This window comes from Microcaecilia unicolor, chromosome 1, assembly GCF_901765095.1.
Source record: "Microcaecilia unicolor chromosome 1, aMicUni1.1, whole genome shotgun sequence".
NCBI classification, from domain to species: domain Eukaryota; kingdom Metazoa; phylum Chordata; class Amphibia; order Gymnophiona; family Siphonopidae; genus Microcaecilia; species Microcaecilia unicolor.
This window is the reverse complement of record NC_044031.1, coordinates 684,771,737-684,794,693: the sequence shown is the minus strand read 5'-3', so window position 1 is coordinate 684,794,693 and position 22,957 is coordinate 684,771,737. Positions and strand designations below refer to the sequence as shown.

General features: G+C 47.5%; 1 protein-coding gene across 1 annotated transcript in view; it reads left to right on the top strand.

Moving 5' to 3' along the window:
• The first annotated feature begins 3,286 nt into the window (after window positions 1–3,286).
• Window positions 3,287–22,957, top strand: part of PCLAF (PCNA clamp associated factor) — a 42,993-nt gene continuing 23,322 nt past the window's right edge. Inside the window, exons 1-3 of the mRNA XM_030190381.1 lie at window positions 3,287–3,428; window positions 4,237–4,320; window positions 5,522–5,693. Coding sequence (XP_030046241.1) covers window positions 3,383–3,428; window positions 4,237–4,320; window positions 5,522–5,693 — 302 coding nt within the window. The 5' untranslated portion in view covers window positions 3,287–3,382. The remainder of the gene's footprint in view (window positions 3,429–4,236; window positions 4,321–5,521; window positions 5,694–22,957) is intronic.

Below are 22,957 nucleotides of genomic sequence, written 5' to 3'. Positions count from 1 at the left end.
GATACTTCTGTTCTGTTTTCACAGAAGAAAATCCTGGAGAAGGACCGCGATGGATGCAAAAAGTATACATGAGATTGAAGTGGATAGAGCACCGTTCACGGAAGAGAGTGTGTATGAACAGCTTGAAAAGCTAAAGGTGGACAAAGCCATGGGACTGGATGGGATCCACCCCAGGATATTGAGGGAGCTCAGAGAGGTTCTGGCGGGTCCTCTTAAAGATTTGTTTAACATATCCTTGCAGACGGGAGAGGTTCCGAAGGATTGGAGAACGGCGGAGGTGGTCCCTCTTCACAAGAGTGGTGATAGGGAAGAAGCTGGAAACTACAGGCCGGTAAGCCTCACTTCGATTATTGGAAAAGTAATGGAAGCAATGCTGAAGGAAAGGATAGTGAATTTCCTGGAAGCCAATAAGTTGCAAGATCCGAGACAACATGGTTTTACCAAAGGGAAATTGTGCCAAACGAATCTCATTGAGTTCTTTGATTGGGTGACAGGAGAATTTAATCAGGGACGAGCTATGGACATAATCTACTTAGATTTCAGCAAAGCTTTTGACACGGTTCTCCACAGGAGGCTCTTAAATAAACTGGAAGGGCTGAAGATAGGACCCGAAGTGGTGAACTGGATTAGGAACTGGTTGATGGACAGACGCCAGAGGGTGGTGGTGAATGGAATTCGCTCGGAGGAGGGAAAGGTAAGTAGTGGTGTGCCTCAGGGATCGGTGCTGGGACCGATTCTGTTCAATATATTTGTGAGTGACATTGTCGAAGGGTTAGAAGGTAAAGTTTGCCTATTTGCGGATGAAACTAAGATCTGCAACAGAGTGGACACCCGGGAGGGAGTGGAAAACATGAAAAAGGATCTGAGGAAGCTAGAAGAATGGTCTAAGGTTTGGCAATTAAAATTCAATACGAAGAAATGCAAAGTGATGCACTTAGGCCCTCATGATCAAAAGCCCCGCACTGTTCCAAACAGTGCCCTAAAAATAGCGCCTGGACAGCACAGGGCTTTTCTGCATCGATGATCAAAGATAATGCATGCTAATCTAAGCAGCGCTATTATCTTTGATTATCATGTTGAAGTGCGGGAGAATTGCGCCCGAGCATGCACTCAGCACAATCCTCCCGCACTTGTTTGACAGGTCTGGGCTGTGAAAAGCCCAAACCTGTCAAACAGCCTGGCCCGAGGCCTGAACAACGAGGCCCCCCCAAACCCCCAGAAAACGTCGTGGCCGCCGGCGCCGGCCAAACCCTCTCCCACCCAGCGATGGGGGGGGGGGGGGCTGGAGGATCGGTGGGTCTCCAGCCCCCGAAACCCACAGTAATCATTGCTCCATCGACCGGGGGGGGGGGGGCTGGAGGTCCGGTGGACCTCCAGCCCACCCCAAATCCTCCCCCCAGCGTTGTATTTAAATTCCCTGGTGGTCCGTGGAGAACGCTGGGGGGAGGATTTGGGGTGGGCTGGAGGTCCACCGGACCTCCAGCACCCCCCCACCCCCGTCGATGGACCAGCGATTATTGGGGGTTTCGGGGACTGGAGACCCACCGATCCTCCAGCCCCCCCCCCCGACACCACGGACCACCAGGGAATTTAAAGACAACGCTGGGGGGAGGATTTGGGGTGGGCTGGAGGTCCACCGGACCTCCAGCCCCCCCCCCCCCCGTCGATGGAGCAACGATTTCTGGGGGTTTTGGGGGCTGGAGACCCACCGGACCTCTAGCCCCCGTTCGCGTTTGCCTTGGGGGGGGGGGAAGGGGGGCCTGCCAGCATGCAACTGCATGCCGGACAGGGCTCATCATTCCTCCCCAATGATCCGCAAAATCTAACGCCAGATTTTGCTGCGGCCAGCGACCCAATCTTTGGCGCGCTGGTCGCTGATCATTGGGGATGAATGCGTTAAGCGCCAATTAGCATGCATTTGCAAGCTAATTGTGCTAGAAGCCCTGTTTAGCATGCATTTGCATGCTACTTGTGCTGAGAGCCCTCGAGTGCGCTGTTTCAGGTGCTCGAGGGCTCTGATCATGGGTCGGCTGCAAACTCTGGCGCTAGTATGGCGTTAACAGCCTCTAGCGCCAGAGTTTGCTTTTGATCATGAGGGCCTTAGGGAATAGAAACCCTCAGGAGATGTATGTGTTAGGCGGGGAGAATCTGATAGGTACGGACGGGGAGAGGGATCTTGGGGTGATAGTATCTGAGGATCTGAAGGCGACGAAACAGTGTGACAAGGCGGTGGCCGTAGCTAGAAGGTTGTTAGGCTGTATAGAGAGAGGTGTGACCAGCAGAAGAAAGGAGGTGTTGATGCCCCTGTATAAGTCGTTGGTGAGGCCCCACCTAGAGTATTGTGTTCAGTTTTGGAGAGAGAGTAATCCACCTAAGTGGATGAACACAAACTCCCACGTAAAAATAACAGTACAGAAAAAAAGAGTGGGAAATGGACCAATGACTCCAGGACAACGGGAAATGAAATACCAAGGAACCACTTTATTAAATGAGTCATTTAATAAAGTGGTTCCTTGGTATTTCATTTCCCGTTGTCCTGGAGTCATTGGTCCATTTCCCACTCTTTTTTTCTGTTCAGTTTTGGAGGCCCTACCTTGCGAAGCATGTAAAAAGAATTGAAGTGGTGCAAAGAAAAGCTACAAGAATGGTAAGGGATTTGCATTACAAGACGTATGAGGAGAGACTTGATGACCTGAACATGTATACTCTGGAAGAAAGGAGAAACAGGGGTGATATGATACAGACGTTCAAATATTTGAAAAGTATTAATCCGCAAATGAACCTTTTCCGGAGGTGCGAAGGAATTAGAACGAGAGGACATGAAATGAGATTGAAGGGGGGCAGACTCAAGAAAAATGTCAGGAAGTATTTTTTCACGGAATGCTGGCGGGAGGTGGTGGAAATGAAAACGGTAACAGAATTCAAACACACGTGGGATAAACATAAAGGAATCCTATTCAGAAGGAATGGATCCTAAGGAGCTTAGCCGAGATTGGGTGGTAGAGCCAGCCGGTGGTGGGAGGCGAGGATAGTGCTGGGCAGACTTATACGGTCTGTGCCCTGAAGAGGACAGGTACAAATCAAAGTAGGGTATACACAAAAAGTAGCGCATATGAGTTTGTCTTGTTGGGCAGACTGGATGGACCGTGCAGGTCTTTTTCTGCCGTCATTTACTATGTTACTATGTTACGCCCTGATTCTTCTATTTGCCGGGGGCGGGACCTGTTTGTCTACTTTGGCCAATGGCAGCGGAGCTGAGCGCCGTGAATGACATGCAGCAGAAGGCGGGAGCAGGCACCTTTAAACTTCGGCGGGAACACAGGCAACGAGCTCGCTCTGTAGTTTATTGCGTTATTGTACGAGTTAGGCGCTAAAGAAAAAGATGGTACGAACGAAAGCTGACGGTCATTCGGGAAGCTACAGGAAGGGTAGGTATTTCTAAACAGTCTTTGTAAAGTAGGATACGGAGTTCTGAAGCTCTGGTTACAAAATTAAAGCTGTTAGTGGTTATATCATTAGTGACCTGTTTACTTTCTGCCTTACACGCACCAGTTTTTTGTTGGGTAGGGGTGGTACAAAACACTTTTAATTGGTGTGGAGTTCTTCCTTTTTGGTTGCTTTTAAGTTATTGGCTACCCGTTTTAACTTTTCTCATGTTTTTTTTTAATTATTATTTTTGTGTTTTTTTATGAACGTAGAAATTCGCCAGGCTTCGTTATAATCTGGCGGGGTTTTTCTAACCTTTTGTATTGAGGTTTCAATTTAAATGGAAAATATCTGTAGCTTATGGTCGCTCAAGATTTGGCGGGAGACCTAGTGTTGGGCGCTAGCTATTACTGTAAGGAATTAACAGGAGTTTCTTTCGATACTGTGTTTTAGGTCAGAGGTCACATTTAAATACTGTGTTGTAAGTCGCCCTACAATTTTTTTTGCGTTCACTAACGCAGCGTTCAGAATGTACGTATTTATTTTTTTTTCATCTCCTTCCCCCCCCCCCCAAAAAAAAAAAAAAAAAAAAAACCACAAAAGTTCCACTTCCAAACGAATTGTATGGCACAGCCGTCACTAGATTTTGGCGCCAGAATGCAAATCTGTGTCCTGTTATTTCACCAGCTGTATTGCTTGGTTACAGCAGTAGAAGGGGAAGCAACGTGCGGATTTTTTTTTAATTGGTACGGTATAAAATTTTGTTATAAAGGATGAATGAACGTGTTTATTTTTCTAATTCCACTATAGCTGTTGCTGCCAGAGCTCCTCGAAAGACTTTTGGCTCCAGTACTAATGTATCTCATGCAGTGACTTCCCCTTCAGTGAAGAAAGGTAAGATGTCCGTGCTTTCAAAGTCGTGATTCATAGCGATTAATCTTATACACAACCCCCCCCCACACACACACACACACAAAAAACCTTATATGGATATATGTAGTATTTAGTTCTAGTTGTAACTTCCACATGTGTTAATTGTGGGTTACCTGATTAATGATGATTTTTTTAATGCTGTTAAAGGAGCAGCACATTTACTGGGTAATTTTTTTTCAGCTGGTTTGAGGCCCATATTGTCAGGGGAGGATTAGGATATAGGTAAGCTAGTATGTGCCACAGTTCTTTGTCAAATAGACTTAATAATGTGAAGTGAAGGAATTTTTTTGTTGGTAAGTGAACTGCTGGCAGAAGGACATGGAGCTCATAATTGCGCCTGTCCTACCCATATCTAATGTTGGTGGTGGTAGACGTTGGAAAGCATTGCTTCTTACCTGCTGTCTTTTCCCTTCGCCCCAACAAATCCAAAGATCCATATCTACCCTGGGGCTTGGAATTTCTTGTAATGCAAAGGAAGTTAACACAAGTGCAAGAAATATGAAATCAATTTAAAGTCTTGTAAAACTTCATGAGCAGTTCAGCACAGTGTGGCTCAAACTTTCAAAGAGCCAAATGTCAACAGAGAAGTTGAAAATGTTCTGTTGCTATGTGGGTAGCAATGTCAGGAGCACTATATATTAGGCTGAGGGGAGGAGAATAAGGTGGGGATCCCATGGCATAGCATGGTATGTGAAGTGGTAGCGTATCATAGCTGACACAATACCTTTGGAAGAGATATGCCTGTGTGTGTTTTTTTTTTTTTTTTTGGTAGGAATACCTTATGGGACTAATTTTACAAACACTTCAAACACAATGTGAAAAACTAACACTGCTGCTGATCATGGAGGGGATTTCTCTCCCAATCTGTCACTATGGATGATTGTGTGTGTATGGAAGGAAGGGGAAATGAGAGGCTTTGGGGTCTGACTCCTAAGACTCTGAAGTGAGGCCTGGTAGTGTATAAATACACTTGCTGCAGGTCCCATTTTATTCAGAAGCGCACTTTGGCCATTAGCGATTGGGTACTGAATATCGGCCACCTATTCAACCTAAGCAGAAATTTTAGAGGTTAATTTAAGGGGTTTAATTAGCAGTACAATAACCTCAAGCCTCTTATGAATGTATACACACACTCTTAAGATAGCAACTTTTTTTTTTTAAGCTGAAAACAAATATGCAGGAGGGAATCCAGTTTGTGTGAGACCAACACCCACATGGCAGAAAAAAATTGGTGAATTCTTTGCATCTCCAAGTCAGCCTGAGAAGGAGAACTGTGTTCCTTCAGAAGATGAAGAGGAGGCAGGAAGCAGTGGTCTTTCAAAAGCTCAGAGGAAGTAAGTATAAGAAAACACACAATATTTATGAAACTTCTTGCCAACTTGAAAGTAAGGGTAAGAAATAGCATCCTATACTAATTGGTTGGGTTTCACTTAACCATGTTATGTCCAGCACCTTCAAATGGTACTACGGATGTTGCTGAATTACAGCTGACTTTGCCTCAGATTGACCTGCCAAGTGGCTACACTGGAAGTAACTTGACACTGAATGTTAGGGATATACACAAATTTTTGGTTAATTTTTTTGCACTTTGTTGCAAATTCTTGAAGGAGGAGGTATAAATATTTAAAATCAAGAATCCTCTTAAGTTTAAATCTTATGTATATAAAATGTAGCAAATACAGTTATAATTTATAAACACTTCAGTGAAAACGACCATCCAAATTGGCATTCCAATAACAAAATCTTGATTGACTTCGTGATACACAATGGTGGTGTTTTAACTATAGAAAAGCTTACCCTTACCCCCAGAGGCGTAGCTAGGTTTTGACGCCTGGGGGAGCAGACTTTTGTAAAATAGGCGCCAGAAGGGTAGGCCGGCCATAGCATCCCACAGCAGAGAAGGTGTAACTAAACATTATTGGAAAAGACAAGGCACTGCTAATGCGCCCCTAGCTTAGGGGACACTGGTGGCTGCTTTGGAGTCTCATTGGGATTAGCACATTTTCCAAGGGGAATGTACCTAGGTTCTGACTCTCCTATAAAGGTAACAACCAAACAGGAACTTCTCTGACCTTTTACACTGTACTGCCACGTGGCAGCCAAGTGCAAACACAAATACAAACATAGACCGAAGAAATATTTTTTAGACTTGCAGACTATATTAGCATGGCAAGACGTTGGAATTTGTGCACTGTGAAATTTCATACAATAGGCTGCAGTTAGAAAAATGCTGAGGTGGATTTAGTGACAGTGCTGGTACAGTACTGAATCTGAATGCACAGAAATACAGGTTAATAATACAAAGCAAATGTATACGCTGATACCTTTTTACTGAAACATAAGACACTTTAATCAACTTACAAGTTTTGTATTATGCCTCTTAGAAAAAACAAAAGTTAAACAAGGCTGGATTCAAATAAATACAGAAAACCCAGCAAAATATCAATTACTAGTATAAAAGGCCCGTTTTGGTAGGCAATGAAACGGGCGCTAGCAAGGTAATCTCCCCCCGCCCTCCCTGCAGCCACCCATCTGGTCTCAGGACCCCCTACTACTACTACTATTTAGCATTTCTATAGCGCTACAAGGCGTATGCAGCGCTGCACAAACATAGAAGAAAGACGGTCCCTGCTCAAAGGGCTTACACCAACCCTCCTCTGCCCCTGCAGCCACGCATGTGCAGCGGCCCTCCTCTCTCCCCTGCAGCCTCCCATATCCAGTGACCCCCCCCCCCCCCCCCCCCCGGCACATCAACCCCCTCGCCACCCACAGCCGCCAATACTAACGCTGTCCGGCCGCTGCTGTGTCTCCTGTTGAGCAGCAGCGGCCGGTACAAAAAGAAAAAAGCCAAAAAAAGATTTTAAACCTGAAACGCGGCTCCGTAGACAGCCATCTGGCATTGGCTGTAATCTCTGCAGCCGCTTCTCCTCTCCCCTCTGACGTCGCTGCGCTCCTCCAGGGTCTTCCTGCAGGGGCAGTGACGTGGAGGGGAGAGGAGCGGCTGCAGTGACGACAGCCAATGCCAGATGGCTGTCTACGGAGCCGCGTTTCAGGTTAAAAATCTTTTTTGGGCTTTTTTCTTTTTGTACCGGCCGCTGCTGCTCCACAGGATCTCGCCCCCATGTCGGGAAGCCGTCTGGATGTGGCGCTGGGCTCGCCAGCATGGCATGCTTCTCCAAGCCACATACCTGGCAGGCATAAACAACTGTCTGGCCGACTGAGCAGACTCATGCAACTGCACGAATGGTCACTCAATTCGCGTGTGGTACGCAAGATCTTCTGGGAGTGGGGCACCCCCTCGGTGGATCTTTTCGCCACGCAGACCAATCACAAGCTGCCTCAGTTCTGCTTCAGGCCCACGACAGGCTAGCGTCGGATGCCTTCCTTCATTGGGGGAGCGGACTCCTGTATGCGTATCCTCCCATACCTTTAGTGGGGAAAACTTTGCTGAAACTCAAGCAAAAACCATGGCACCATGATTCTGATTGCGCCCTTTTGGCCCCATCAGATCTGGTTCCCTCTTCTTTTGGAGTTGTCGTCCGAAGAACCGTGGAGATTTGAGTGTTTCTCAACCCTCATCACTCAGAACGAGGGGGCGCTTCTGCATCCCAACCTCCAGTCTCTGGCTCTCTCAGTCTGGATGTTGAGGGCGTAGATTTCGCTGCCTTAGGTCTGCCTGAGGATGTCTCCGGAGTCTTGCTTGCTTCCAGAAAAGATGCCACTAAGAAGTTATATTTTCAAGTGGAGGAGGTTTGTCTGGTGTGACAGCAAGGCCCTAGAACCTCGCTCTTGTCCTGCACAGACCCTGCTTGAATACCTTCTACACTTATCAGAGTATGGCCTCAAAACCAACTCAGTAAGGAACCATCTTAGTGCGATTAGTGCTTACCATTATCGTGTAGAGGGTAAACCTATCTTTGGACAGCCTTTGGTAGTTCGGTTCACGAGGTTTGGTTTTTTCAAAGCCCTTTCAAACCTCCAAGTGTCATGGGATCTCAACGTCGTCCTCACCCAACTGCTGAAACCTCCTTTTGAGCCACTGGCTTCTTGCCAGCTGAAGTACTTGACTTGGAAGGTCATTTTCTTGGTGGCAGTCACTTCAGCTCAGACGGTCAGTGAGCTTCAAGCCTTAGTAGCCCATACTCCCTATTCCAAATTTCATCATAAGAGTAGTCCTCCGCACTCACCCTAAGTTCCTGCCAAAGGTGGTGTCTGAGTTCCATCTGAACCAGTCAATTGTCTTGCCAACATTCTTTCACCTTCCGCATACCCGCCCTGCTGAGCGTCAGTTGTACACATTGGACTGCAAGAGAGCATTGGCCTTCTACCTGGAGCGGACAAGCCCACACAGTCCACCCAATTTTGTTTCTTTTGACCCCAACAGGAAGGAGTTCGCTGTCGGGGAAACACGCCATCTCTAATTGGCTAGCAGATTGCATTTCCTTCACTTATGCCCAGGCTGGGCTGACTCTTGAGGGTCTTGTCACGGCTCATAGTGTTAGAGGCATGGCAGCATCAGTGGCTCACTTGAAGTCAGCCCCTATCGAAGAGATTTGCAAGGCTGCGACGTCATCTGTCCACACATTCACATCTCATTACGGCCTCCAGCAGAATACCCGACGCGACAGTCGGTTCGGGCAGTCGGTGGTGCAGAATCTGCTTGGGGTTTGAATCCAACTCCACCCCCCCCCAGGCCCATTTTTATTCTGTTCAGGCTGCACTCTTGTTCTTCGTAGGTCAATTTTTATGTCCTCGCTGTTGTGAGGTCCAATTGACCCTCTTTGTTGTTTTGAGTGAGCCTGGGAGCTAGGGATACCCCAGTCGTGAGAACAAGCAGCCTGCTTGTCCTCGGAGAAAGCGAATGATATATACCTGTAGCAGGTATTCTCCGAGGACAGCAGGCTGTTCTCAGCTTCCCTCCCTCCTCCCCTTTGGAGTTGTTTTTCTTATCCTTGTATCTTTTGCTTTTTATTTAACTGAGCGGGAAGACGCGCGGTGGGCGGGACCTCCCGCAAGAAGTTTTTCCAGTTGGAGGGGGCTGCTGTGGACGTCACCCAGTCGTGAGAACAATGAGCCTGCTGTCCTTGGAGAATACCTGCTACAGATATGTATCATTCGCTGTATGCAACAGGAGCTCCAAATAAGAAATAAGTGGGGATAACTGGCATCCCTGCTGTGTACCACTAGCTATAGGGAACGAAGAGGAACGCAGTCCATTTACCACGATAGATGCTCTGGGCTGAGAATAAAGTGCTGTGATTGCCTGCGAAAACAAACCCGCCATTCCTACATAGTCCCAGCGCACCTTGTCAAAGGCCTTTTCCGCGTCTAGGCTAACTAGTAACAAAGGCCCCTTGGTGCTGTGACTGTGTGCAATTGCCATACAAACCTTGTGCACATTAATAGATGAGCAGCCTCGTACAAACCCCACCTGTCCCTCTCCAACCAGAGCAGTAACGTGTGGCACCAGTCGGTCAGCTAGGACCCTAGATAAGATCTTTAGGTCTACATTAATGAGTAAAATCGGCCTATATGATTCCGGGCGATCCAGAGGCCTGCCCGGCTTAGGTATTAGTGTAATCAATGCCTCATTGGAATCTCTATGAAACGAGCCCCCAGAAATTGAAACTTCGAAAAATGAAGATGATAGGCCACAAATCTGCGGCAACATGAGCTGGTAGTATTCGGTTGTGTAACCATCTGGCCCTGGAGCAGTGCCCCTCTTCAGGGATTTGACCACTCTCTCGATTTCCTTGGCTCTCAAAGGGGCATTCAACTGGATCAGAGCTTCCAAGGATAAGCGTGGTAATCCCGAATCTTCTAGGTAATGTACTACCGAAGGCCCAGGTTGGGACTTGGGCGCTACATACAAAAATGCGTAATTGTGTAAAATCCACGCAACATCCGCTGACGGACTCTCCCTCATCCCATCTGGCGCTACCAAGGAAGGAATAAATCTATTGCCACCCCAACTCTTCGTGATCCTTGCCAACAATTTACCCGACTTATTGCCATACCTGTGAAAAGTAAAGGAATTGCGTCTTGGTATGCACGTGAATTGGGGAATTTAAGGCAGCAAGGGTCGACATCACGTCTCGGGACGTAGATGAAGTTGCCAAATAACGCACGCTTTGCTATATTATACTTATGTTACAACTGAATTATCCTCCTAGTAATTCTCGCGCGAGCGCACGTATAGAAAATATTTTCCTGCAAGACTACCTTCAATGTTTTCCCAATACAGTTGGACCTCCGACTCATGACAGGCATTGGTGTCTGCAAACATTGACCACTTTGGTGAATATAATCCTGAAAGTGGAACGTTTCTCTGAGGTCAGAGAGAAGAGGATTTCTTTAGTAAGATAATGCTATTTTGCTTTGTGCTTTGGGAACTTAAAGATTGGGGTTTAAAGGAGGAATTGTAGGTTAGTATTAGGCAAAATAAAAATATAAAACTTTATCCATAGTATTTTTCCACTTAGTGCTGTGGTACATAGTTTTTAAAACTAACAGAATCTAGCAGGCACTGCAGGATCTAGTTTAGTCTTCCTGCCCACCCCTAGGGCAACTCTTCATTTATAGTCAGTTATTATAATTAGGGTAATAAGCAAGGAGTGCTCTTACGGAGTTTTAAATACATTTCATTACCATCTAAGAAGGAAACACTATATAAATCTTAAAATATACTATATAAACTAAAAGACACTTTTAGATTGGGTTAATATCCTTAATACTGTAGAAAGTTTTAAATGATTGAAAAACTCAAAAACACTAAGATGGAGTCAGCAGTCCACCAGTGAGAGGGGTGCTATCCAGTCTTTTGCATTGAGTGTCACATGTATGATTATCTCCCAGTTGGTGAGATGTCATGTGTGTGCCCGATGCAAAGAGCTCTGAGAACGTGTCTGTTCTCTTGAGGCTAGAGTAGCAGACTTGGTGGAGCTGAGGGAGACAGAGGTACATGGAGACCTACAGGGATGTTGTAGAGAAGTCCCATCTCCAGTCTGGTAGCGCCTGTGCTACCTTGGAGGAGGGAGGTCTCCTAGGAGAGCATCACCCTGGTGAAGTAGGATGTACTCCTGTAGCCAGGACCTGCCCACCAGGGGATTTACTATCCTCTTGCACTGAGGATATGTCTCCAAGTGCGTGACGGGGAGGGAAAGGTTAGGACAGCTGTTGTATATCATTAGGCATATAGATAGCTGGGTGGCTGGTGGACGTGAGGATCGCCTGGTGGCGTACCTCATGTCACCTAGATAGGATTTTAGATAGTGCTGGGGAGGACCTGGCTGTCTTGGTACATGTGGGTACCAATGACATAGGAAAATGTGGGTGAGAGGTTCTGGAAGCCAAATTTAGGCTCTTAGGTAGAAAGCTCAAATCCAGATCCTCTAGGGTAGCATTTTCTGAAATGCTACCCGTTCCACTCGCAGGGCCCAAGATATGGGCAGAGCTCCGGAGTCTCAATGCGTGGATGAGACGATGGTGCAGGTTCTGGATTTGTTAGGAACTGGGCAACATTCTGGGGAAAGGGGGAACCTATTCCAAAAGGATGGGCTCCACCTTAACCAGGGTGGGACCAGACTGCTGGCATCGGCATTTAAAAAGGAGAGAGAGCAGCTTTTAAACTAGAAACGGGGGGAAGGCTGACAGTGGCTCAAAAGCGTATGGTTCGGGATAAGGTATCTTTCAATCACCAAAACAGGAAAGATAAGGTATCCTGATAGTGAGGTTGCAAAAGAGACCATAGTAGATCAGGTGTCCTGAAATAAAAATCAGACAAAAGATTGCAAATTAATACTGTCAAGTACTAAGCATCATGTAAATATGAACAGCAAACATTGAAATGTCTATACGCGAATGCCAGGAGCCTAAAATATTTATTTTATTGCATTTGTATCCCACATTTTCCCACCTATTTGCAGGCTCAATGTGGCAGTTTTAGTATGACATTGTCATAACAGGATATCAGAATTAGTAATGTGCAGAGGAAGTGTTTAGGCGGGTAAGTATATAGTAGGTGGACTTTCATATCTGGGTGGTTTGGTGAGGTGGATTAGTGAGGCTATGGATTATCTTTGTAGGCCTTGTTGAAGAAATATGTCTTCAGAGATTTGCGAAAGTTAGTTGCTTCATTAATTGTTTTCAGGTCAGCAGGTAATGCATTCCATAGCTGCGTGCTCATGTAAGAGAAGGTAGTGGCATGCATCAGCTTGTATTGTAGTCCCTTGCAGCTGGGGAAGTGCAGATTGAGAAATTTGCGGGATTATCTTGTGGCGTTTCTGGGTGGAAGGTCTACGAGGTTTAGCATGTAGATTGGGGCGTCTGCGTGAATGATTGTGTACAATTGTGCAGATCTTGAACGTAATACGCTCCTTAAGTGGGAGCCAGTGAAGTTTTTTTTCTCTTAGGGGCTTTGCGCTTCCATATTTAGTTTTTCCAAATATGAGTCTGGCGGCAGTGTTTTGGGCTGTTTGGAGTTTTTTGATAGTCTGTGTTCTTTGCAGCCAGCGTATAGTGTGTTGTAGTAGTCTAGGTAACTTATTACCATTGACTGTACCAAGGTACGGAAGATGTATCTTGGGAAGAAAGGTTTTACTCTTTTTGAGTTTCCACATGGAGTAGAACATCTTTTTGGTCGTGTTCTTCACGTGGGTGTCGAGAGTGAGGTTTTGATCAATGGTAACTCCAAGAATTTTCAAGTTTTGTGAGACAGGGAGAGAACAGTATGGTGTAGGTGAAGAAGTTTTTTGTGTTATGTTGTGAGGTGAGTACAAGACATTGTGTGTTTTCTGCGTTAAGTTTTAGTTGGAATGCATCCGCCCAGGTGTGCATGATTTGGAGGCTTTGGTTGATCTCGTTGGTGATTTCATTTAGATCATGTTTGAACGGGATGTAAATTGTGACATCTGCATATATATAGGGGTTGAGGTTTTGATTGGCAAGAAGTTTGGCTAGAGGTATCATCATGAGGTTAAATAAGGTTGGTGAGGGGGGGGGATCCTTGGGGGACTCCACATTTGGGTGTCCATGGGGGGTGATCTGTGTGCGTTGTTACTTGGTATGATCTTGTGGTCAGGAATCCTTTCAACCATTTGAGAACTGTGCCTCCTACTCCGAAGTATTCTAGTATATATAGTAGAATTCCATGATTAACCATGTCAAAGGCACTGGACATGTCGAATTCTAGGAGGAGTGTTTTTTACCTTTAGCTATTGCTTGTTTGAATGAGTTCATTGCGGACACTAGAACAGTTTCAGTACTATGATTTGAATGAAATCCTGATTGAGACTCATGCAGAATTGAATGTTTAGGTATTCAGTGAGTTGTTTAGTTACTACTCCTTCCATGAGTTTGTTTATGAGGGGACTAGGTGCTACTGAGCGATAATTGATAAGATGGGAGAGTTAGAATATATTGCATCAAATGAAAAATTAGATATAATAGGCATCTCTGAGGCCTGGTGGAAGGAGGATAACCAGTGGGACACTGTCATACCGGGTTACAAATTATATCGTAGTGATAGGGTGGATCGATCGAATTGGTGGAGGGGTAGCATTGTATATTAATGAGAGCCTTGAATCAAATTGAAAATTCTGCAGGAAACAAAAAAACTTCTTGGGATCACTGTGGATTGAAATTCCATGTGTAAAGGGGAAAAGGATAGTGATAGGAGTGTGCTACCGTCTGCCTGGCCAGGATGAACAGACGGATGCAGAAATGTTAAAGGAAATTAGGGATGCAAACAAAACTGGGCAACACAATAATAATGGGTGATTTAAATTACCCCGATTATTGAACGATATTGACTGGGTAAATGTAACATCGGGGTACGCTAGGGAGGTAAAATTCCTTGATGAAATCAAGGACAGGTTTATGGAGCAGCTGGTACAGGAACCGACGAAAGAAGGAAAAATTCTAGACCTAGTCAGTGGAGCGCATGATCTGGTGCAGGAGGTAATGGTGCTGGGGCCGCCTGATAACAGCGATCATATGATCAGATTTGATATTAGCTTTGAAGTATACATTGGAAATCAAATACTTTAGCGTTTAACTTTAAAAAAGGAGACTATGATAAAATGAGAAGAACGGTGTGTATTCCCTTATGCCCCTTGGGAGGGAGGAACACTTTAGCCTCGTCTGCTGAAAAAATGAGACAATTTAGACTCAGATATAGGCGCAACCAGTAAAATCTCTATTGGTATGTCACTAAGTCAATACAAGGTAATTGTCTCTCTGGAGCAGGTTGTCACACAGCAAAGCAAGATGCAAATCCTGAATAACAGACTGCTCAGCTAACACTGTCCCACCCATCACGTATATACTGTTGTAAGTTTCGTTTCTCCTAAATCATGTGATTTCTCCTAAACCTAAAAGCAGAAAGTAGCCTGTGCCATATATGAATTGTTCCTGTATTCTGTCTCTCCTAATATGTTTGCACGTGGACAGTCGGTGGCCATTGGCTAATCAGCGATCAGTTCTGCGTGCACAGTGTGTAGTTAGTCACAGAGCAAAAAAATACATATAACAATACCCTTGTGTCCTCTCACCCCAAGACTGAAACATTCCTTAGGCTCACTGTATCCTCAGTCTCTCACCACATCCCAAGGTTATATCCAGCTTATATGAAAGGCATATTCAGCTCCAGCCAAATGTGCATCTTTGAAGTGTCTGTTCTCAGCTCTTGAGAAAGCACTGATTGTTACAAAGGTGCTGAGTTATTAGGCTAACGTGATAACCAAACGGAGCAATGTCAGGCGTAGGTCTTAGTAACAGGCCTAGCATAGGCAGGAATATACAGCGGTGAAGAAAAAAACTTGGAGGAGTGAATGTGAGGGTCACAAATTTACATCAGGCGTGGATGCTGTTCAAAAACACCATCCTGGAAGCCCAGGCCAAATATATTCTGCATATTAAAGGAGGACGGAAGACCAAACGACAGCTGGCGTGGTTAAAAAGTGAGGTGAAGGAAGCTAAGAGCTAAAAGAGAGTCCTTCAGAATAAAGGGCAATCAGGAAAGACAAATCCGTAGCGGAGAGATTAAATTCTTTGCTTCGGTGTTCACCAAGGAAGATTTGGATGGGATAGCAGTGCCCAAATGGTATTCGAAGCTGACGAGTTGGCTAAACGAGGAATTCTCTGTAAACCTGGAGGATGTATGGGGCAGCTCTACAAACTGAAGAGTAGCAAATCTCCTGGACTAGGTGGTATTCATCCCAGAATATTGATAGAACTGGAAAATGAGCTTGCAGAGCTGTTAGTAATATGTAATTTATCCTTAAAATCAAGCGTGGTACTGGAAGATTATTATGGGGGATTTCAACCAAGTGATGGATGGTCATCAGGATCGGCCCTCCCCCTCGGCGGGGGTGGCGATAGGAGGCGGCAGAGGCTTGCCCTATCTTTGTAAAGCTCTAAACTTGGTTGATCCTCGGCGCCTGGTCAATCCTAGTGTACGTGATTATACTCATCTTTCAAGAGCTCATGGCACCTGGTCGTGGCTGGGTTATATTCTTATAGGTGCCACACTTTTCCCCACAGATTTTTCATGCGGCGATCGGGCCTCTGGATATCTCAGACCATACTTTGATTTTGGTAGATATGGACTTGGGAGTGGCAAGGCTCCGTGGTAGTCAGTGGCGATTTCTCTCATATTTAGTGGAAGACATAAGTACAGAAGTATTGCCATACTGGGAAAGACCAAAGGTCCATCAAGCCCAGCATCCTGTTTCCAGCAGTGGCCAATCCATGTCACAAATACCAATTCTTGGATTCCAAATTTCCTAAACTTGTGGACAGAAAGGCTGTTAATATTTCCTTTTGTTTCTTTTTTTGCCTCTTGTATAAATGCCGATTGCATACTCGCGTATTGTGATGGTATATTGAAATATATGAATAAAGAAATAATAATTAAAAAAAAAAAACAACAAATACCTGACAAGATCCCAAAAAGTACAAAACATATTTTATACTGCTTATCCCAGAAATAGTGGATTTTCATAAGTCCATTTAATAATGGTCTATGGACTTTTAGGAAGCTGTCCAAACCTTTTTTAAACTCTGCTAAGCAAACCGCCTTTACCACATTCTCTGGCAACGAGTTCGAGTTTAATCGCATGCCCCTAGTCTTAGTATTTTTGGAAAGCATAAACAGACGCTTCACATCTACCCGTTCAACTCCACTCATTATTTTATAGACCTCTATCATGTCTCCCCTCAGCCGCCTTTTATCCAAGCTGAACAGCCCTGGCTGATTTAGCTTTTCCTCATAGGGAACTCGTCCCATACCCTTTTATCATTTTCGTCGCCCTTCTCTGCACCTTTTCTAATTCCACTATATCTCTCTTGAGATACAGTGACCAGAATTGAACACAATATTCGAGGTGCGGTCGCACCATGGTGCGATACAAAGGCATTATAACGTCCTCATTTTTGTTTTCCATTCCTTTCCTAATATCTAACATTGTTTGCTTACTGAGCAGGTTTCAACGTATCATCGACGACGACACCTAGATCCCTTTCTTTGTCTGTGACTCCTAATGTGGAACCTTGCATGACATAGCTATAATTCGGGTTCCTTTTTCCCACATGCATCACTTTGCACTTGCTCACATTAAACGTCATCTGCCGTTTAGACACCCAGTCTCGTAAGGTCCTCGTAATTTTTCACAATCCTCCCGTGATGTAATGACTTTGAATAACGTGTTGTCGTCAGCAAATTTAATTACCTCACTAGTTACTCCCATCTCTAGGTCATTTATAAATATGTTAAAAAGCAGCGATCCCAGCACAGAGCCCTGGGGAACCCCACTAACCTTCTCCATTGAGAATACTGACCATTTAACCCTACTGTTTTTAATCCACAATGGAACACTACCTCCTATCCCATGACTCTCCAATTTTCTCTGGAGTCTTTCATGAGGTACTTTGTCAAATGCCTTCTGAAAATCCAGATAAATATCAACCGGCTCGCCTTTATCCACATGTTTGTTCACCCCTTCAAAGAAATATAGTAGATTGGTGAGGCAAGATTTCCCTTCACTAAATCCATGTTGACTTTCATTAATCCATGCTTTTGAATATGCTCTGTAATTTTGTTCTTAAGTCTCCCATTTTGCCCGGCAGCAACATCACTCACCGATCTATATTTCTCCGAGGACAAGCAGGCTGCTTGTTCTCACTGATGGGTGACGTCCACGGCAGCCGCTCTAATCGGAAACTTCACTAGCAAAGGCCTTTGCTAGTCCTCGCGCGCCCATGCGCACCGCGCATGCGCGGCCGTCTTCCCGCCCGAACCAGCTTGTGTTCGTCAGTCTTCTTTTGTCCGCGCTCGGTACGGTCGTGTTTTGCGCCGTTCACGCCCCTTAAGTTGACCCTCGTGCGTCTTTTTGACTTTTCGCTAAAAAAAAAAAAAGGGATTCTGGTGAAGGGCCTTTTGGTCTTTTTCCCTTCCCTCTATTTCTAGTTTTTGGCCCCGTTAAGTTTTCTTTCGTTTTCGGGGTAGGCCCTTTTGAGGCCTCGGGTCAAGTTTTTTTTCTCCCCGTCTTTTTGGTGCCTTACCGCAATTACGAATTTTGATTTCGCCGGCGTGATTTTTCCGCCCATGTCATCGAAGTCTCCCAGCAGCTTCAAGAAGTGCACCCAGTGCGCCTGGGTAATCTCGCTCACTGATAGGCACGCGTCGTGTCTTCAGTGTCTGGGGGCTGGGCACCGCCCGCAGGCCTGCAGTCTTTGCGCCCTTTTACAGAAAAGGACTCAGGTAGCGAGATTGGCCCAGTGGAACGTTTTGTTCTCGGGCTGTTCATCGGCACCGGGAGGATCGAGTGCGTCGACAGCGTCAACACCTCCGCCCTCGGCCGCGACGGTCTCGATTGCATCGAGGCATCGACCCTCTGCATCGTTGGGGCCGAGGCATCGGAAGGCTGAGTCGGTGGTACCGGGACCTCCGCTTCTGCTGATGTCGTCGGACGGTGGTGCTTCGTCTGGAGTGCAGGTGAGGGCTGTCCATTCCCCTGCTGGTGGCGGTGAGCCTTCGGGTGGGTCTCCCCCTACCCTGAGGGCTCCTGCGGTACAGCCCCCCCCCCCCCCCCCCCCCCGAGACCGACCTTCTTCGGCTTCGGCCCCGAGGAAGCGACGGTTGGATTCTACGTCCTCGTCGGTACCGGGAAGTTCTGGTGACATGCTTCGTTTGAAAAAGTCAAAGAAGCATTGACACCGGTCTCCTTCCCGTGCCGGTACCGAGAGCTCTGGGTCGCCGAGGGAGTCGGCACCCAGTAGGCATCGGCACCGGGAGGACCGCTCACCCTCTGTTCAGGAGGTGTCAATGCACTCCGCCTTGTACAGCCCGGAACAGACTATGACTTCGACTCCTGCATCGGCTTCCATGTCTTTCTCCACAGCCGCCCTGCACGAGAGTCTCCGGGCCGTTCTCTCAGAGATCCTGGGAGAGCTGTTGCGCCCTTCCCCTCCGGTACCGGGGGTGCTTGCGCCACCGGTACCGTCGAGCGAGGCGTCGGCTGGCCCCTTGCCTGGGGTGAGGTCTCCGACATCGGTTCCGCTTGCGGTACCGACTGCGGTCGCCTCCCAGGAAGGCTCCCCGACGGCGGAGGGAGCTTCGCCGGTGCGGGCGAGGGAATCTACCTCTCGACGCTCCCACTGTGGTTCCATGGAGTCGAGCCGGGGACGGCTTCAGACACAGGTTCGTGAACTTGTCTGATACCGATGGTGAGGTCTTGTGGGAGGAGGAGGAGGACATCAGATATTTCTCTGACGAGGAGTCTGATGGCCTTCCTTCTGATCCAACTCCCTCCCCTGAAAGGCAGCTTTCTCCTCCCGACAGTCTGTCTTTCTCGGCCTTTGTCCGGGAGATGTCTACGGTCATCCCCTTCCCGGTGGTTGTGGAGGATGAGCCAAGGGCTGAAATGTTTGAGCTCTTGTTTATACTTCTCCACCTAAGGAAGCGTCCACAGTACCCATGCATCATATCCTGAAGAAGACATTGCTGGCGAACTGGACCAAGCCTCTAAGTAATCCCCACATTCCCAAGAAGATAGAATCCCAATATCGGATCCATGGGGACCCAGAGCTGATGCGCACTCAGTTGCCTCACGACTCTGGTGTGGTGGATCTGGCCCTGAAGAAGGCTAAGAGTTCTAGGGAGCATGCTTCGGCGCCTCCGGGCAAAGACCCCAGAACCTTAGACTCCTTTGGGAGGAAGGCCTACCATTCTTCCATGCTCGTGGCCAAGATTCAATCTTACCAGCTGTACACGAGCATCCATATGCGGAATAATGTGAGGAAGCTGGCGGACTTGGTGGACCAGCTCCCTTCTGAGCAAGCCAAGCCATTTCAGGAGGTGGTCAGGCAGCTGAAGGCTTGCAGAAAATTCCTGGCCAGAGGGGTGTATGACACCTTTGATGTTGCGTCCAGGGCCGCTGCTCAAGGTGTGGTGATGCGCAGACTCTCATGGCTGCGTGCCTCCGACCTGGAGAATAGGATCCAGCAGCGGATTGCGGACTCGCCTTGCCGTGCGGATAATATTTTTGGAGAGAAGGTCGAACAGGTGGTAGAACAGCTCCACCAGCGGGATACCGCTTTCGACAAGTTCTCCCGCCGGCAGCCTTCAACTTCTACCTCCACAGGTAGACGTTTTTATGGGGGAAGGAAGACTGTTCCCTACTCTTCTGGTAAGCGTAGGTACAATCCTCCTTCTCGACAGCCTGCGGCCCCTCGGCTCCCCAGCAAAAGCAAGGGACGAGCTTTTGACTGGCTCCAGCAGAGCATAGCCGACATCCAAGTATCAGTGCCGGGCGATCTGCCGGTCGGAGGGAGGTTGAAAGTTTTTCACCAAAGGTGGCCTTTCATAACCTCCGATCAGTGGGTTCTTCAAATAGTCCGGCAAGGATACAAACCCTCAATTTGGCCTCAAAACCTCCAAATTGTCCACCGGGAGCTCAGTCTTACAGCTTCCAGCACAAGCAGGTACTTGCAGAGGAACTCTCCGCCCTTCTCAGCGCCAATGCGGTCGAGCCCGTGCCATCCGGGCAAGAAGGGCTGGGATTCTATTCTAGGTACTTCCTTGTGGAAAAGAAAACAGGGGGGATGCGTCCCATCCTAGACCTAAGGGCCCTGAACAAATATCTGGTCAAGGAAAAGTTCAGGATGCTTTCCCTGGGCACCCTTCTCCCCATGATTCAGGGAAACGATTGGCTATGCTCTCTGGACTTGAAGGACGCCTACACGCACAACCCAGCTCACAGACAGTATCTGCGATTTCAGCTGAGCACATGTCACTTCCAGTACTGTGTGCTACCCTTTGGGCTCGCCTCTGCACCCAGAGTGTTCACGAAGTGCTTGGCTGTAGTAGCAGCGGCACTTCGCAGGCTGGGGGTGCACGTGTTCCCATATCTCGACGATTGGCTGGTGATGAACACATCCGAGGCAGGAGCTCTACAGTCCATGCAGATGACTATTCGCCTCCTGGAGCTACTGGGGTTTGTGATAAATTATCCAAAGTCCCATCTTCTCCCAGTACAGAGACTCGAATTCATAGGAGCTCTGCTGGATTCTCGGACAGCTTGTGCCTATCTCCCAGAGGCGAGAGCCAACAACTTGTCCCTCGTCTCGCGGGTGCGAGCGTCCTAGCAGATCACAGCTCGGCAGATGTTGAGATTGCTGGGCCACATGGCCTCCACAGTTCATGTGACTCCCATGGCCCGCCTTCACATGAGATCTGCTCAATGGACCCTAGCTTCCCAGTGGTTTCAGGCTGCTGGGGATCTAGAAGATGTGATCCACCTGTCCACGAGTTTTCTCAAATCCCTGTATTGGTGGACGATTTGGTCCAATTTGACTCTGGGACGCCCTTTCCAAATTCCTCAGCCAAAAAAAGTGCTGACTACGGATGCGTCTCTCCTGGGGTGGGGAGCTCATGTTGATGGGCTTCACACCCAGGGAAGCTGGTCCCTCCAGGAACGCGATCTACAGATCAATTTTCTGGAGTTACGAGCGGTCTGGAATGCTCTTAAGGCTTTCAGAGATTGGCTGTTCCATCAAATTATCAAAATTCAGACAGACAACCAGGTTGCCATGTATTACATCAACAAGCAGGGGGGTACCGGATCTCGCCCCCTGTGTCAGGAAGCCGTCGGCATGTGGCTCTGGGCTCGCCGTCACGGCATGGTGCTCCAAGCCACATATCTGGCAGGCGTAAACAACAGTCTGGCCGACAGACTGAGCAGGATTATGCAACCTCACGAGTAGTCGCTCAATTCCCGAGTAGTGCGCCAGATCTTCCAGGTGTGGGGCACCCCCTTGGTAGATCTCTTTGCATCTCGAGCCAACCAAAAAGTCCCTCAGTTCTGTTTCAGGCTTCAGGCCCACGGCAGACTGGCATCGAATGCCTTCCTCCTGGACTGGGGGGAGGGTCTGCTGTATGCTTATCTTCCCATACCTCTGGTGGGGAAGACTTTGTTGAAACTCAAGCAAGACCGAGGCACCATATTTCTGATTGCGCCTTTTTGGCCGCGTCAGATCTGGTTCCCTCTTCTGGAGTTGTCCTCCGAAGAACCGTGGAGATTGTAGTGTTTTCCGACCCTCATCACACAGGACGAAGGGGCGCTTCTGCATCCCAACCTCCAGTCTCTGGCTCTCACGGCCTGGATGTTGAGAGCGTAGACTTTGCCTCTTTGGGTCTGTCAGAGGGTGTCTCCCGCATCTTGCTTGCTTCCAGGAAAGATTCCCTTAAGAGGAGTTACTTCTTTCTCTGGAGGAGGTTTGCCGTCTGGTGTGACAGCAAGGCCCTAGATCCTCGCTCTTGTCCTACACAGACCCTGCTTGAATACCTTCTGCACTTGTCTGAGTCTGGTCTCAAGACCAACTCTGTAAGGGTTCACCTTAGTGCAATCAGTGCATACCATTACCGTGTGGAAGGTAAGCCGATCTCAGGACAGCCTTTAGTTGTTCGCTTCATGAGAGGTTTGCTTTTGTCAAAGCTCCCTGTCAAACCTCCTACAGTGTCATGGGATCTCAATGTCGTTCTCACCCAGCTGATGAAACCTCCTTTTGAGCCACTGAACTCCTGCCATCTGAAGTACTTGACCTGGAAGGTCATTTTCTTGGTGGCAGTTACTTCAGCTCGTAGAGTCAGTGAGCTTCAGGCCCTGGTAGCCCAGGCCCCTTACACCAAATTTCATCATAAGAGTAGTCCTCCGCACTCACCCTAAGTTCTTGCCAAAGGTTGTGTCGGAGTTCCATCTGAACCAGTCAATTGTCTTGCCAACTTTCTTTCCCCGTCCTCATTCCTGCCCTGCTGAACGTCAGCTGCACACATTGGACTGCAAGAGAGCATTGGCCTTCTATCTGGAGCGGACACAGCCCAACAGACAGTCCGCCCAATTGTTTGTTTCTTTTGATCCCAACAGGAGGGGAGTGGCTGTGGGGAAACGCACCATATCCAATTGGCTAGCAGATTGCATTTCCTTCACTTACGCCCAGGCTGGGCTGGCTCTTGAGGGTCATGTCACGGCTCATAATGTTAGAGCCATGGCAGCGTCGGTAGCCCACTTGAAGTCAGCCACTATTGAAGAGATTTGCAAAG